A 17,675-nucleotide genomic window follows, 5' to 3' on the forward strand; every position below is an offset into this window, starting at 1 on the left:
GTTGTGTACAATAAAGTGATTACTACTACTACTACTATATTGCGAGTCGTGCCCCTGGTATTTCTTTGAAGTGCATCCAAATCTTGCTCATGTAGTGAGTGTTCACGCATGTTTGCTGTAGACTGTGTGCTTTTTGCAAGCAGCTTGCATGTGTTAAATATGTGTGCACACTCTAAATCCGGAATTCACCCTTTTTGGTAGTAGCTTCCCAATCTCATACTATTGCTTAACTTAATAGTAATTAATACCCACAGACAAGACAACCTCCAGACTGAGCATAGTAGCGCTACCCCCTCTACCACAAATTAATATACGGTAGTTTTACTCCATTTTCGAGTCAAAGTGTCTTTGTGTGACGCCCGTGTCTTTGAACGGACCAATCACGGCACGGGACTGACTCACCTCGTCCCCCGCACCCCGGTATTTTTGACAGCATCGGTTTCATGAAATAATTGCTCTAAACTCCGTCTAGAGGATTCCTAGTCTATGTTAATACCTAATTGTGCATAGGTACCTCCTGCTAGCGTGTGTGTGTCTGCCAAAAGCGTGACTCGCTCGGTGCCAGCATCGTTGACGCCTTCTATGGCCAGTTCGTACCAGGTCCCCGGCGTCAGGTCACCTAGAACGTGGCTAGCCGAGCTCAGGCTGTCGCCCACCTGAAATAATACGTATTTTTTTGTGTAAAGGAATTATTGTCACATGTTGATTCTACAGTTTAACTTAGGGTTTTCAAGCTTTGGAATCTCTTTCTTCCAATCTCACCTCCAAATCCTGACATCAAAAACGCTGTAACATTGGGTGATGGCAACGTGCAAAGGCTAGGATTTATACTGTGGAGCATTTATGTTAGTCAAAATGGCTTGTCACTTGGAAGAATAAGAGACAATCGTACTGCAAGCATGAAGGGCTCCCAACTAAGAGTGGGTAAATTCTCAAAGATCTGACCACATCTAGGATATCCTACTGGCACGTAGTAGCATTATAGAGGGAAGAGTATCAATCTCTATTGTCGAAGGTCAAATTCTCTTTGGGTCACTGAACCCGCGTAGTTAGTAAGCATACACTTCTCAATTACCTTGATCCAATGCTCAGTGTCCGCTCTCCGGTAGGACACCCGGAAGCCCAGTATGGGACAGCCGCCGTCTCGCCACGCGTAGAAGTTGATCTTTATGGCCGTAGAGTTCATGTAGACGTGGTCCTCCGGCTTCGGTGGCTTAGGCCCTTTTAATAAATACAAGGTAAGTCACTCTAAAGATCAATACAAATAAAGCGCGTTATGGTGGCAGGAAGTTATTTCAGTCTGAAATGAATTCCAAAAGCAATAAGTATAATCTTAACACATTCATTGCCACTAACTGCCACGGGTTACGCTCGTAGCGCGTAGCCACGGTTTCTCCGTATGTAGCGCGTAGTCGCTACGAACAGTGTACCCGACAGTCGGGTTCTTGGCCCTGAATGTGTTAAGAATGCGTCTCAGTCCCTTGTCTGACGTTTTGTTTTCTCAATATGTTTTAATGCAAGCCTGCCATGATCCTGGTCCATGGTGTATGACTTGACCTCAGGAGACAGATCCGGTATGCCAAATAGTGTCACCTGCTTGTTTATAAATGAGAATATAAACTTTATTTTATTATTATTAAGTTTAATGTCACTTACAGTATACACCAAACATGACACATAGGAATATAAGCATTAAATTGAATTTAACGGCTTACCCGCCCCTGGTTGTCGCAATCAGCATCTCGTAGTACGGTCCTATGGAGATCTTGTTTCTCCCCTGTATCTTGGCGGTGTATGTGGATCTGCACCTCAGTCTGTCTATAGTGTACGATGTGACTTCAGGTGATAATCTCAGAGTGTACCAATCGGTGTCAGCTGCATGTTTATATAATCTATGACTTACTCCCGCCCCTGGTTGTCGCAGTCAGCACCTCGCAGGGTGGTCCTATGGAGATCTTATTCCGCGCCTGTATCCTGGCGTTGTACGTGGAGCCGCATTTCAGCATGTCCATGGTGTACGATGTGACTTCGGGAGACAACTCCACGGTGTGCCAATCGGTGTCGGCAGCTTGCTTGTATTGGAGAATGTAGCCTGGAATAACAGAATAACTACATACTTCGTTTTTATTTTGACAAGTTAATACACTACTTCATAAAATCATAAGGTAACTCTTAAACTAAGGTCATATAGAGATTAGATTCCTTTTCTATTCCCTAAAGCTAAGAACATTGCTGAAAAAAACCTCAATTTTGATTTATGACAATTACGACACTGCTTCGGGCGCGGTTGTGGCTAATGCAAGACACAACCAGAAACAAGGCTCGAGTATCCTTAACATTAGAGAAAAAAAGAAACATTTATTTTCCGTGTGTCTATATATAACCCTATATTTACCTAAGAGTGGTGATCCACCGTCAGCCGGCGGCAGCCAATGTAACCGTGCGCTGGACGCCGTAGTGTACTGTAGGGTGAGGGCGGGCGCGGCCGGCGCCAGCACCGCGATCACGCTGTACGTGATGGCGTCCTCTCCCAGCGTGTTGCTGGCCGTGCACGTGAAGTTGCCAGATGATTGCTCGTTTACTTCTGCAAAAAATACAAGAAATAGTTTTGGTTCAAACTTTTTCAGGTATGCTATCGGCATTCTTGTAATAGTGCTTCTCTTGTTGTATAGGCAACGTCGTCTGCGTAGACGAAGGTCATTAGTAGATATTACAAAAAACTAGAGCACTACACTCTCCACACGAGTTTCGAGAATTTGTAGAATCCCCGCTTGCTCCCCAAATGCGGCGGGTCAATCAATGATCGAAATTCCTCGGTCTAAGGGTCCTCTATCTCTCCATTTTGTTTACGCGATCTAGCCATCTTTCTTCTAGATTCAACTAGCAGTGTTCTAGGAATGTTTTTTGCAGAAGGTTGAGCTATATAGGTACCTCTGATGTGCAAGTGTCCGCGCGGCGTGACCTGGTAGAAGGCGTGGTGCGTGACGGGCGCCTGGCGGTGCGTCCAGCGCGAGCGCGGCGCCGGCAGCCCCACGCACGAGCACGCCAGCAGCGCCGCGCGCCCCGCGCCCACCACCACCACGCCGCCGAACGATGCTATCCGTGCTGGAACTGAAAATAGTTATTTGTACAACAAGAGATCAAAGTTTGATATTTCTTCGAGTGGTTATTTTGAGTCCCGTGCAAGCGAAAGATTCTATAATAACTAGTTTTTTAGTAATTTAGAATCTTGAGCGTAGTAAGGGGTTCAAAAGCGCACGAGACGTAAATAACTTTGATCTCGTGTAGTACACAAAATTTTTCACCCTAAGCAGTGAGAACATACCTAGAGGGACAGAGATAATAGAACCCAAGTATATCGAACTTGTATTAGACCCCGCATGTTGAAATGACATTTGACTATAAAGGTCACTTGAATGTCATTTTGTCTCACTCAGTGAGCAAAATGCGATTTTGCTCACTGAGTCATTTTGTCTCACTCAGTGAGCAAAATCGCATTTTGCTCACTGTGTGTGTCTCACTCAGTGAGCAAAATGCGATTTTGCTCACTGAGTGAGACAAAATGACATTCAAGTGACCTTTATAGTCAAAGTCTGTTTTTAAGAAGCAAATTACCCTTGTTCGAGCTGCTGAGGTGAAATAGTTATTTGTTTTCATCATCATCATCATCATATCAGCCAGAGGACGTCCACTGCTGGACATAGGCCTCCCCCAAAGAGTGCCACAATGACCGGTCTTGCGCCACCCGCATCCAGCGGACTCCCGCGACCTTTACCAGGTCGCAGGTCGCAGGTGGCAAGTCGTCAGGTTATTTGTTTTACAAGGGGGCAAAGTTGTTGTTTAACCGCTTGTGCTAATATGGATACCCGAGCAAGCGAAAGATTCCAAAATTAACGAGCGTAGCGAGTGGTTGGAAAAATGGAATCTTGAGCGTTGCGAGGGTTTCAAAGCACCAGAGTTAAACAAAATTTGCCCCCGAGTGAAACACAAAAAATTTCACCACACTAACCCGAAGCAAATATTAAATGTAAAATATCAAACAAAATCAAACCAAATCAAATTCAAATGAATGTTATTAAATATTTATCATCCAAAATCATCATTTAAAAGTCAATTCTACCAGCAAACATAAGAAAACAACTCAAAATTTGCATTTGATTACTTTGCCTCACATGTGAATTACTGATAGCAAAGTGCAATTTTGCTATCCGTTTTTGAAGTGCAAAGTAAGCCTTTCCGAGCTGGTGTGGTGAAAAAATACTTACCTATCAGTCAGCTATACAGGAAAAATAACCGAAGCTCTGTTTAACGGAAATGTTACAGCTTCAAACCGGAGATCATTAGAATTAAAACCTTTACCATCAAATCACGCCATGCGCGACATAGAAGTTGTTGACGTGACAATAACCCAAAAAGTTTTCTTGCGTCCGTTATCTATTGGTTTGGTTTGATTTAAACTTTAAAGAAGCGCAATTTAAAAATGATTGAGAAAAAAACTTTGTCTATACAATTAAACGTATTATGCTTACTTCTAGAGTTCGGGCCTTGCCCGACCACGAGCGTGCTCTCCCCCTCTCCTGAACCCGTGGTGGCGGACACCCAGAACTCGTACAGCTGACTCTCTTGCAAGTTTCGGACGGGGAACATCAGCTCCAGCTCCGACTTCATCTTGTCCACGGTTACCGTGTAGCTTTGGTGTTTGCCTAGCCTGAAAATTTGAGACTTGGTTTCAGGTTTACTGAAAAATAAATGTCAGAGAATGTAAATATTGCTAAACTCTGTATCTTTAGGTATTTAAATAAAAGCAAACAAAATCTACCCTCAAACGTCTCCTTAAATTGAGGGTAGATGAAAACATTACACAATCAAATAATGTAGGTTAAAATCAGGTCATTCAGTGACAGATCCCGGCGGTTTTGTATTTGGTTGGTTAACCAATAAATCTTTTAACTACCCGAAAATGTAAACATTGTTTGTTTACTTTTATTTAAATACCTAAAGATACAGACTATAGATGTAACTTTGTAGGCTTATAGTTTTGTAGGTATCTTACCGGCCTGCTTCCCTGTAGTACACAGTGTAGTGCGAGATGATCCCGTTAGGGTGAAGTGGCGGGAGCCAGCTCACGAGGACGGAATCGCTGGAGTACGCCAGCGCTTTGATTTTCTGAGGGGCTGATGGAACTGAAACACGATACCAAATGTATTAATGTGTCTGTTTGAGGATATTTGCCTACTTCTTTTCTAAGGACTGGAACGAGCAAAAATTTCCCCTCACTGAGTGTCACTATTCTTAAATAAAAAACAAGATGGCAGTTACATTCTTTATGGGCTACAGGAGAGCCTTGCTAATCAAGACCCCATAAAATCCAATGTTTAAGGTTATCCAAAAGGACCAGACGCAAGCAGTGGATATACAGGGAGTCTGGATTAGCGAGGTTCTAACAATCAGATACTTATCGATGAAATGTGGGGCGTTCGGGTAGTAATTAATACTAAGAAATTCTGCTGAATACTGAACATCTTTATTAAGTAAAATCGGGCTTATATACTAGTGGCCTACGTGAGTGGCATTTAGGTGACCTGTACATAAATGTAATTAGAATTATTGTTCATTTTAATAAATATATTTTCTATTTCTTAAATGTCACCTTAAATGTCACATGACGTGTTGACCCTAATTCTCACCACGTCATGTGCCTACTCACAGTACATTGATTTTTTATATCGACAGAGTGTGGCTATGGGCTACTTGCTCGTATTTGGAAAATGGTTGCGTATAGCATATGCAAGTACGTATAGTTTGTCAATAATAGCCGCTTGATTTCACTTCAGCTAAATGTGTACCCAGTAAACTTACCGTCTTCTTCAGTCATGCAGTACACTGGAGGGCTTCGCTTGCCGTCGCCAGCGTTGGTGAACGCAAGCACTTGCACAGAGTAGTTAGTGTACTTGCGTAGCGTGTGCAAGTACGTATCGGTTGTTGTTACTCGCTTGATTTCACCCACGTCAGCTAAATGTACAAAAAGAAATCATTAATTTGCATGAATAATATAAGTAACGTCAATTAAATCGCGATTTGACGAAATTTGAATAAGTCCGAGTTATACTCAACTCAACATTAAGACGGACGGTAAGTGATGAAACACAACAATATAATCTTACAGATTTGATATAGGGTGACTGCTATAGATATTGGCCAGTATATAGTAATTGGCCACTCTCAATAATAAGGTTTCAATTGGCTTGTTTCTTTCTGATTTGTAAGGAATGGCCAATTACGATGCTGCCCAATAACTATAGCAGTCACCCTAGGTAAATTTGGATGAATAAATAATATTTACCATGGTCACTAGTAAGCGGTGAGTAGATAACTTTGTATCCTTGAATGAGACCGCCGTGCTGACCCAGGGGTGGTGGAGTCCATAACACCTTCATGCTCGACGATGAGAGTGGGGAACAAGTCACTCTGGTCGGGTGGGACTCTGGCACTAGGTAAAATAGAAGTGTGCGATTAGTCAAAAGTGTATTAAACAATACTCGTTAGGTTTGAATTTCGTAATAAGTATGTACTTCAATATTCCTAATTATCAAACGGCTTGAGACAAAGCACGCCATACTGAGGATTTGACCCTTTTCTACAGTAGTTGCATTTCGTACTTATCTATTGATATGGTAGCGTAAGTATGGTGCCATTTTTTCTAGCGATGGCGATGACCTTTGGCCTACTTTCGAATAGATGGCGATACTTTTTAATATTTTTGATATTTAACAAATGTAACAACACATAATTATCAGTGAAATAATAAGGATCAAAGTCAAATGGCGTTCTAAAAGTTTTAATCATTTGTGTCGAAAGATAGCAGTAAATGTACTGACTACATAATTTACTTGACAATATTCCTCTAGTCTAAATTCTCTTTGACTCAAGTAATGACGTGTACTGACTCCAGCTGTTTGTTGTGTTTTGTATACCCAGCTAAAGCGGTTATCTCCTTCTAAATAATGTGGTGGCGAATAAGCGTAGACGGCGCGCACCCTGTACCAAATAAACGGGCCGCCGCGGCTGTACCTCGTGTGCGAGATAGACTACCGGTTTCTTTATGACTTAGATACCGTAAAGTTTGCGAGTCACAGTAGAGTTACCTCCTTCCAAAGTGGTGGCGGCTACCGGCGCAGACGGCGGGCCTGCAGCGACGCCATTGAACGCGCGCACGCGCACCTCGTACCGCGTGAACTTCCTGAGCGCTGACAGGCTCAGCTCCGTCGCTGACCACCCATTTACTGTTAATGTCCTGAAATAACGTTTGAGGTAAATTTCTTGCCACTATTTTATCCTGACCCTGTGCTATCCATTAGAGGAAGCCCGTGTAAGCGGTGTGTACGCAAAAGATAACGACTTCTTACTTAGCGAGAATGATACCTACACCAGTTTGCCTATACTGCTACCCCCTACCGACAAAACACCCCATTGAATTGACCCGCATATAATTGTAGCATGTCCTCACGTATCAGGGCTTCTAAAATCTCTTGCTTGTGTATTTTTGTGTTTTGGAAGTTATTTAACAATTTCCATAAGTTAACTTTTATTAAAACATAAAATGTAGTACCTAGTAGAGTTCCTAACAGGCGTGCCTCCCGGGCTGATCTCTGTACAAGAGACGGTGTAGCCCAGCAGCTCGCCGTGCCACGCTTCCCGCGGCGGCGGGCGCCATGCGGCGTGGAGCTCGCCCGGCCCGCCCGGAGTCACGTGCACGTTCGTTGGAGGCTCGGATGGTGCTGGAAATATGACATTTTCAATCTTTCTTCGAGTTTATTTAAATGTATTAAATCTTTTATGAAGTAGGACATTCAAACCCAGACAAATCTATCTACAAAACTTTCTAAAACTTGACTATCAACCCTCACAGATACACAGCATTGGAGAGGAATTTAAGGAAGAAAAATGTGTTAGTGCAGGGTTTCTGTGTACGAGTAGGTACCGCTAGCAGTTACCATGAGTAGGTACTCCTATTAAAATTCCCAGATGACTGCGAACCTCTTAATTTTAAACACGAAAACTATAGAATAAAACTATAGTCAGAGTCACCCGTTCCCTACTATAACTACCTATGTTGCAACTTGTCAATGAACTCTTTAGAATCAATCAATCACTGGCAAACCCCTAGGAGATCGCGCACTCCAGTTTAAGAAACCCTGAGTTTGGGTCCCATAATTCCATATGTTAAAGATTTCACATACTATCCAAGTGACAACTTTACCTTCTTCTTGCGTCTTCACGACGACGGGTTCGGTGTAGGCACTTCGGTCGATTTGGTTCACGGCTGCTAACCGAATCATGTAGGCCGTGTGTGGCTTGAGTCCACTGAGCAGTGCCTCGTAATGGATATCGCCTTTTTTAGTCAGACTAGAACAAAATTTTTATATTACACTTCACTAAGTAGCTGGAAGTATAGTGGAGTTTGCGAATTGAAAAGATAAGGTCCACCAATGGTCAGTCTATTAGTACAGTGTTGGTATAGTATATCTCATAACCGGTGACTTTCCTTCTATCTACACCCTGATTACAGGATAAGTTAAATACTTACGCGACTTGCGGTTGCTGTGCCGCCCCATGGACGGACACGTTGATAGTGACAGCGGCGTGCCACTGGTCGACACGGACTGCGCCGACAGCGCTCAGAGTACAGTGCTGAATGGTGTAACCCATGAGCGGCGAATTGCCGTCGAATCCCTGACTCCAGGATAGCCGCACCGCGCGGCTTAGGATCTCCGTCACGGATAGAGAATGGGGCGTGTCGGGTTTCTCTGAGGAGTGAAAAGATATATGTCAGCAAATGTCAGTAACTAGCTTTTACTACGTAAAAGTGAGAATACAGAAACGAGATCAAAATGAGGAAAATTTCAGAGTTTATTAGCATGGGAGAGACAACGGGACGTAATCGAAAGATTGAAGAACTTGTTACTCACCTTGGACGGATAGATAAATATAATGGTCGCTATGACCATAGGCGTTGACGGCTTGGCACTTGTACACCCCAGAGTCCGGTCTATCGGCTCTGCTGATATATAATTGGGACCTTAAACCACTATCAGTCTTTGCTTCGGAGACACTTAGCCTGAAACAAAAGATCTTGTTTGAGTACGAAAAGCGTACGAAAAGAAAGTATATTTTCTTTAAATGCTGAACAGTGAACTGTACAGCAAGGCATTTACTATAGGTTTGTTTTGGATGTGTAGCTTTTACCTACTTAAATATATGAATCTATATTCTCTGCGTTCTCTAAATGACTCATTTTAGAATGGTTAGGCCATTTTTACCTAGCTTAAAGGGGTTAAAGTATATAACGTAAACGACACTACTTGTTTTCTAAACTTAAAATTGTAAACAGAAACATTAAAAAGGTTGTCCATGTCAGGTTTCCCTTGCTTACCTATAAGTATTAAGATCTAGGTGGTTCATGTTGTGCGACCACTGCACGCGTATGGGGTTATCGCCACGCACGTCGCAGAGAAGCGTGGCCGGCGAATCACGACGTGCCGTCATGTTGGTCGACGTCAATTCAAACCTTGCTGGCTCTAAAGAAAATATAACAAATTATTCTACATATTCTTTTACACGCATCTTACTTTTATTATATATTATCTTCTGTACATAGTTTGTCAATAAAGTGTTTCTATTCTATTCTATTCTATTCTACCTACGACTTAGCAGCGCCTAAATAATAAATATAATGTAAAGGTTAGGTAATCAAAGTCTGCATTGGCTGATATTCACATGGCTAACCGCTTTAATTGATGTTGAGCTAGTACCTACCATTGACATCAACCTTAATCGTTTTAGACAGGGGCGAACCGACCCCGTTCTCAGCCTTGCACATGTACTGCCCCTCGTCATAGGGCAGTGCCGACTCGATCCACAGGGTCCCGTTGGAATAGAACTGAAAACGGCCACCGAGGTTCACCAGCGGGACGAAGTCGGATGATGCAGGACCTGGAGTAATAACGAAAATATAGATGTAGTGAATCATTAACATTACCAAATATGACACAATGTTGAGATTGACTACAAAGTCATTAGGCTTAGCATGAACCTGACTTTAAAAAAAAAAAAAAATTAGAAATGGTCGGGTAATTTCGCTCAAGCGCGATAAATAAGGAATATGTACTGTTTTGCTTGTTGTCATAAAATTGTGGTTTAGCAGAAAGTTGCACGCTCTTGGCAACATAATCCAGAAATGCAGCGTCGAAACTTTTCATCCTCTTGAAATGAGTCAGTTATAACGAATTTACCTCTCTGCTTCATCCATGTAACTTGAGGACTGGGCGAGCCCGTAGTCTGGCAATGTAAAGCCACTGGCTCCCCGGCTAGAATGGCTTCGTCTTTTGGTTCTGTCAACCATTTTGGAGACACTGCAGCATGAAAATAAGGCAAAAAGTTAGGCGACGAAATGGTGTTGGGTTATGTCATTTGTTTGGACATGCTGTTTGGTTTCACTTACTACATAATGTAGGAGACGAATTCATGTCATAAGGACATATTTTTAAAGTGAGGGTACAAAAGGATTAGATTAAAGAAGTAACCTTTAGGGAATTTAGGGTGCAGGGCGTACAAACGTAATCAGGAGAGGAAAAAGAAGATGAGTGATTAACTTACCCTATTTTATTTACCTACCTAAAATATAATATAAAATATAGCCCTATGACCTACAACACATTACCTTGTCCTGCTGCTTTAAATATTCAAATTGCTAGCCATCAATATAAACTAATACCAGTAATACCTATAAGTTATTTATTAAGAAAAATCGATATTCAGCTCACTAGCAAGCTCGCCAGAAAAAAACACCCACCATCTGGCAAAACATAAATAGTTTACATATATACATATTATGCTATGATTTTCATCTAAAGCTCCGTTAAATGTAATAAATCTTCATCTGAGGTAAAACCGGTAGAAATCTCTTGTCAGTCGAAACATTTATAATCAAACAGGCATCACGCGCATCATTAATTTACAAAAATATATTCAAAACATAAATCAATTAAGCATTTTTGACCTCCGCGGCAAAAAAGGAGTTAAGTTTGACGCCAATGTCTGTTTGTCTGTGGCATCGTAGCTCTCAAACAGACGGACCGATTTCGATGCTGTTTTTTTTTACGTGAAAGCGAGTTTCCTAGCGGTGGTTTTTATCTATGTTTGATAAACATCGATCCAGCAGTTTGAAGAGTAAGTATCAGCTCTTTTCCAAAATGATGTTTATCATGTGATACAACGTCAAAAATATCAGATTAATAATGGACTTCGAAACTTCTTATAATCTAACATAGTAAAACTTTATAAAAAAAAGTTAGGTAAGAAGTTTCGAAGTCAGGATGTCATTTTATGTATGCGTGATGCGTAGAAAAAACTTCGTCCAAACTTAAAGGCTAATATTTATTCGGTAGGTATCTCCTTTCACACACACTCACAGGTAAAGTTACCAACTCCTCTAGCTGTCTGTATTCCAATGCTGAGCGAAACAAACATAAAATACAACTTTATAACACTGCATGTGAACATTAAATATAGAGGGAAGTGCTTTTGTGGGGTGTACCATTATTATATTATTATAAAATTAGTGGTTATTGTGCACACTGACTCCTTATATCTGGGTCACGAAACATAGAGAAATTTCCTTTTAATAAAACAAAAAACAAAAGAGAATGCCATTATTTAATTACGAGTTACACACGACGCTAAATATATGATTACTTGTGTATATTTCATATCAACTAACAAAAACAGCTGCTGCAGGTTTCATAGTTTGAACTCTATCTCGTCAGAAATAAGACTCAGTTTACACAAACCACACAGTGCACGTTTTGAAACTAGATGACAAGTGAACATCGCCAATCTTTTACAAACATAACTCGGTGCTCGTTAAGCGTGATAGTGCTTGTGCTCGGATGCTCAGGTGCTCAAGTGCTCATGTGCTTGCTCAAGTGGGTACCTTTGACGACCAGTTCGGCGGTATAATTGACTTTGGCTGCGGAGTTGGATGCAACGCAAGTGTATAGACCGCTGTGTCTTGCGAACACCTCTTTGAATACGAGGTTGCTAAAGAAATCGGCGCCTCGCTCTTCCACCTATATATAAGTATTTTTATCTTGATATCGTGGACATTACACATGTTCAACATGTTTGTAGTTTAGGTTACTTCTATATACATATATTACAAATTAAACGAAGATTGTATACTTATATTATTTAGCATGAATAAATGAAATGAAATGAAATGACACGCTGATGCGTAGAACTAGTATTGAAATATTATTAATAACAGTAGGTATTACTAATTAATGAATTGTCTTGAATCACTTACATAATTTAATTGACTACCTTGGACGATATGACGGCTCATGAATTATTTATACAATAAGAGTTTTAATTTTATTTGTACTTATATAAAAATGGTTATATGATAAATGTGATGCAAGGTATTCAAACAAATCTGACTCTAGATTAGGAGGATAGTGGACGACCGGTTCGACTTTCAAACGTAGTCCCCATTTTCCTCTCTGGATATTGACATTATGAAAAATATTTTTACACACTAAAATTACATCAATCATAGCTTCTTATGATTTTTTCCGTTTTTTATTAATAAACGAGTTAGCAGCGATATATATTGTATAAAAAAATGTAAGCCCGTATGTATCTCACAATAATTAAAAAAAAAACGAATATAATATTCTAACGAAGGACAAAATTGTTGTTAATATACGTCTAATTGTATAAAAAATATGTTTTTAAATGTTAATATCCAGAGAGTAAAATAGGGACTACGGTTGTATGGAGAAGCGGTCGTCCACTATCCTTCCAGTGTATAGTTAGATATGTATTCAGCATTAATAAAAACAATGAATATTACTGTGATATCATTGCGAACAAACTGTTTTGAAAATGCCGGTAAAGAGACTAGTAGCAAGTCCACAAACTTCATAATCCAAACTTTACTAACCTGTAGAGACGAGGGTATGGGCACGTTGTCTTTGAGCCAGGTGAAGTGAACCGGCATGTCCCCAGAGGTCACGCTGCAGCTGACCTGGGCACGCTTGCCCTCCTGTAGGTTCGCAGAGAATGAGAACGGTTCGATCTCTGGAGGATCTGAAAATTTAATTTAATTTAATCAAAAGCGACGAAATTTTAAAACGTAACAAATATAAGAGTCTCGGTAGAGAGTACCATTTTGTACCATTTGCAGTTGAAACTCTAGGTCCATGGGGTCACAGCGCGCATAAGTTGTTCGCAGAAATCCCGAAGCGTCTGGTTGACGTAACTGGTGACCAAAGAGCTGGCGGCTACCTCGCACAACGTGTCAGCATTGCGATACAGCGAGGAAATGCCGCCAGCATCATTGGTATAGTGTGTAGCTTTCAAATAGAGCTCGACGGCTAATCCTATTGTCTATTGTTAAATAAAATCGCACGTGCTACTTACCTGCAAAAAAGGGTCTTTAATTATTCTATTTGGCACCTGAGCGCGGGCTAGTCCAACGCTCAAAAAACCAGTGTAGGTGCGCTCTCCGATAACGCGCCTTTGTTACGCATCTCAATGACACATTTTAGACTGGTTCTGTAGCGTTCGACTCGCCGGCACTCAGTAACCGAAGTACGTTTTTTTTTTGCAGGTGGTTGTGGCACGTGGCACGAGCGGTGTTACTTAACAATAGACAATAGGATTAGCCGTCGAGCTCTATTTGAAAGCTACACACTATACAATGCCTCAAGAGCCTATTTTAAATTTAAGCTAGTTATTAAAGCGAGACAACGCTATGCGCGTATTATAGCGACATCCCGCACGCACATCGGAGCAACGCGCGAATATCCAATGCAGTGTGCTTAATCGCCATACCTACGTGTTACATTCGAAAACTCGTTCAATTGTCTACCGTATCCTTGTGCCAGGGCTATAACCGCGAAAATCGAAGTTCGCAAATTGAGGGCATTTTTATCTGTCACTCTAATTACGCCTTCATTGGAGTAAAAGAGAAAGATCCCCGCAATTTGCGAATTTCGGTTTTCGCGGTAGCCCCTCAGTACAAGTTCAAACTATTATTTCAAGGAACGTTTGTAACGTTTTTCGTGGTTGGGCAGATGGAGATGTGATGTGATGTGATGTTGGGTGATGGTGTATTGTATGGTGTTTATGTGCAGATGTGTAGAAGTTGTAGTTTTGATGATCAAGAATTGTCAGTTCTATATACTGTGTCTTATTCTTATCTTATATGATTTGGAGGCTCTTATGGACCCCAACCTTTTACTTCGACCCATAGAGATCTGTTGTGCAATTGGATTGCCCCCTATTTCAAACTGTGTTACTAAAGTAAAGGTAAAAGAACTTTACCGATACATTACATGTTTAAATACTTCGAAAAACATTGCTAGTTCATCTTTGTTAGTCGAGTAAGGCACGTTCTAAGTAATGGTTGCCAGTAACTTAAGTAAAGTACTTAGTTAACTCAATTTGGAGATCATATAACGTTTAACTCCAAAGGGCACTGGAGCTTCATTCGAACTACATATATGTATACCAATTCATCTAATTTTTACACAATTCGCAACGATTCTTGTTGGGCCAAAATAAAAAAAAGTTAATCAAATTAATATCAATTTGATGAGTTGGAATGTCGCCCCTAGATATTATGCGGATTTCCAAGGAGACTATTCATGTCTAACAATTAAGCCAGGTCTAATTAGCGATGAATTACCATGACAAAGAGCTTGCTTTTCAATTCATAACGAAGCGAGTCTAAGTAGGCACTCTATTGTACTGCATTAAGCGAATTATGCAAGCTACATTTTAGCCTTTAGAACATTGTGTATATTTTAAGTTTTTTCTAAAGCTTTGATTTATATTATATGTACCTACGATATGTGTTGTTATACTGACACACAGGGAACTGACAGGTTGTTATACTGTTCTACGTAGGGAAAGGAAAATTAGGTAAGTGTAACCGATATTGCTTAATTGACTTGGAATAATTTCTCAAACACATTTTTCCCACCTGAACTTTTCTTTTTGCATTTCAATACGTTTGGCTTTGTACACTTACTTACCTGATATAAGACGCAGAATCAAGAAATCTTGCTTCCTGCGGGCGCAGCATGGTTCCATTTTTATCGCCTGTCACTATGCTCGTCACTTTCGCACTTACATACTTGTTAGAACTTGGCAGGCATGGTGACAAACGATAAAAATGCGACCGTGCTACCGCTGCTGGTATTTTATAAGTTTGTTTAAGCATATACTTAAACTACTCACTGCTAACAACAAGCTGCAATTCCCTGCGCGCGATTTCTCCATGTGGGCCAGTCACAGTGCACATGTAAGCGCCGGCCTGTGACGGCTCTACTCGGGACACACGCAATGCTCCCTCCATGTTACTGTCCCATTCTACAGGACTCCCGTCCCGCTCCCATTTGACTGAACTATAACAAAAATAGCACGCATTATCATGACGGGTCTACAAACGCTTTTCGCTGCATGACAGACTCGCTACGCGATCTCTATGCCACGTGCTATGGAGTAACGTAGCGTCGAATGGGTTAGTGTAGAATCGAACCAAACATTACCTGATAGGATAACCGGAGTACGGACAGTACATCACTAGCTCTCGGCCGGCCACTGCTCTGATTGGGCCCACGGAACGGACATACGGTGGACCTGGGAGAAAAAAAACACCGTAAATTCCTTGAGAGTCAAAACAAGTTGTAGAAATGGTGACACTTATGTTGCATGTTATTAGAAATATTTCTAAGCTTTCAAAGCTCTAAATGAAAATCACGAGGAATCATTCGATGTATTCTTTAGAGGTCACTGGGAGTTTCAAACCCATATGCTGTACTGACTAATAGCTTACTGAAGGTGACTTTTACTAACAAGATCGGCTACATCAGCCACTTGCGGGCACACCAGCGACAGCAACGGAGTTGACAGCAGTCGCCGTGGCCGAAGTCGGCCGTGAAGTTATTATTATTAAAGGTGACAGTAGAGGCTTACCGTAAATATTTAGCCTAGAGGTATGAGATACTTCGCCGAGAGAGTTGGCCGCCTTACAGGTGTAGAGGCCACCATCGTCCGACCTCACCGCCGAGATGTTGAGGTAGCTCACTACATCATTGGTTTTGGTCGCAAACTGTTCTACGCTGTAACTGGACACAGATGATTCGTAAGTACGAGTATGTTCTTCTACATTCTAGAAACTTAAAGTGGCAAGCATTATAACTTACTAAAATAAGATTGATGGTATAACTTACCGATGCCCCTTGGCCATTGTGTTAAGGGTCTGGCCATCCAGCATCCAAGTAAAATGTGGGGGAGGAGACCCCGCAGCCGAGCATTTGAGGGTCACCACCTGCCCTGGCCTCAGGACTTGTTCTATGAATGTGTACTGGAGTTCTGGTGCGGTATCTGTTGAAATATCACATGGACTATAATTTTATTACGGATAATACGGATATTTTCGAAATGCCTAAGAAAAAATTAACAACACAACAATCGACACAACATGACAGTTGTGGTTAGAGTCACCAAAAAATGTAATTATTTAGCGTATTCAGTTCCAAATGAAATAGGATGACTAGACTATCTTTTCGCATGGCGGGGCAACGAGCAAGATATTGGGACACTACTAAATAAAACTGCAACTCGATCTAACCTCCTAACCGCAGCTCAGCACTGGCTTGCGCCGAGTCCCTCTCATTCCTGGCCATGCACTGATACACGCCCTTATCCGCCCGGTGTACCGCCGATATGACCAGCTGCTCCCCATGTCCCGTGATCCTAACGCGGCCGCCCGACACACCAGCTCCGAGCGGCACTCCGTTGTGAAGCCATTCTAGTCTCGGTGATGGCCAACCGCTCCATGAGCAGTTGATGGTGGCTGTGCCACCACTGTTCACCACCTGAGACATAAATAGTTTTTTTTACTGGGTTGAGTAGATGGTTTTATTTTTAAGATTGTTTGTTTTTATGCGATTACGGGGATGCGAATGTCAATTCCTCTTTAATTTCTCTACTTGACTAATTCTTTTATATATTAGTACGTCGTGACGAAAGAATGTAACAACTAACAAAAATGGCTTTTTCACTTCTCATGCTCAAAAAGTGCACCTTTATGTCGTGCGTAGACGACATAAAATCGCATTTTATGCTCTAGAGCATAAAGTAAAATCATCTATTACGACCCTTATTGACTTAGAAATAAAGTCCAAATTCTGCCATACAAACTGCCAGCCCTGCCGGCGCGCCCCCAACCGGCGCTCTCCCGATCGGCGTGCCCCGCGCCTCCGACCGGCCCAAGAACAATTTTCTTTAGTCTTGAATAAATACGTTAAAATAACCTAAAATATTTGATTTTTTGTATACTTTCCTCGCAATCGAAGTGAAAAGCATAGTGTACAACAAGGGCATAAATGTCCATTTTTACCCTCGTCTACTATTTTGGTCTTCGCTTCGCTCAGACCAAAAAATTGCCCCGGGTAAAAATGGGTCACTTTATGCCCTTGTTGTACAATCTACTATTATGCCTTCATCAAAGCCAAGGACAAGTAAAAGCCCTTTCCGAAGCCGATGTGGATTTGCTATTTTTTTGTTACAAAAACTTGGAATAGGGGTCGAAGTTTTCCAAC

General features: G+C 41.4%; 1 protein-coding gene across 2 annotated transcripts in view; it reads right to left on the bottom strand.

The window, feature by feature from the left end:
• LOC134789746 (cell adhesion molecule Dscam2) overlaps positions 1–17,675 on the bottom strand; it is a 214,145-nt gene that overhangs the window by 13,594 nt on the left and 182,876 nt on the right. For both annotated transcript variants that reach the window (XR_010144110.1, XM_063760374.1), the window contains exons 9-32: positions 16,703–16,949; positions 16,302–16,455; positions 16,045–16,196; positions 15,618–15,708; positions 15,307–15,473; positions 13,004–13,149; positions 11,993–12,128; positions 10,293–10,412; positions 9,817–9,993; positions 9,434–9,578; positions 8,970–9,118; positions 8,588–8,807; positions 8,261–8,406; positions 7,610–7,778; positions 7,146–7,294; positions 6,344–6,490; positions 5,860–6,012; positions 5,054–5,183; positions 4,530–4,708; positions 2,932–3,111; positions 2,396–2,584; positions 1,904–2,092; positions 1,076–1,221; positions 515–656 (exon numbers count right to left, since the gene is read on the bottom strand). Coding sequence is in view for 1 of the 2 variants with exons in the window: in XM_063760374.1 (XP_063616444.1) it covers positions 515–656; positions 1,076–1,221; positions 1,904–2,092; positions 2,396–2,584; positions 2,932–3,111; positions 4,530–4,708; positions 5,054–5,183; positions 5,860–6,012; positions 6,344–6,490; positions 7,146–7,294; positions 7,610–7,778; positions 8,261–8,406; positions 8,588–8,807; positions 8,970–9,118; positions 9,434–9,578; positions 9,817–9,993; positions 10,293–10,412; positions 11,993–12,128; positions 13,004–13,149; positions 15,307–15,473; positions 15,618–15,708; positions 16,045–16,196; positions 16,302–16,455; positions 16,703–16,949 (3,823 nt within the window). In the remaining variant the exon portion in view is untranslated. The remainder of the gene's footprint in view (positions 1–514; positions 657–1,075; positions 1,222–1,903; positions 2,093–2,395; positions 2,585–2,931; positions 3,112–4,529; positions 4,709–5,053; positions 5,184–5,859; positions 6,013–6,343; positions 6,491–7,145; positions 7,295–7,609; positions 7,779–8,260; positions 8,407–8,587; positions 8,808–8,969; positions 9,119–9,433; positions 9,579–9,816; positions 9,994–10,292; positions 10,413–11,992; positions 12,129–13,003; positions 13,150–15,306; positions 15,474–15,617; positions 15,709–16,044; positions 16,197–16,301; positions 16,456–16,702; positions 16,950–17,675) is intronic.

This window comes from Cydia splendana, chromosome 4 (assembly GCF_910591565.1).
Source record: "Cydia splendana chromosome 4, ilCydSple1.2, whole genome shotgun sequence".
NCBI classification, from domain to species: domain Eukaryota; kingdom Metazoa; phylum Arthropoda; class Insecta; order Lepidoptera; family Tortricidae; genus Cydia; species Cydia splendana.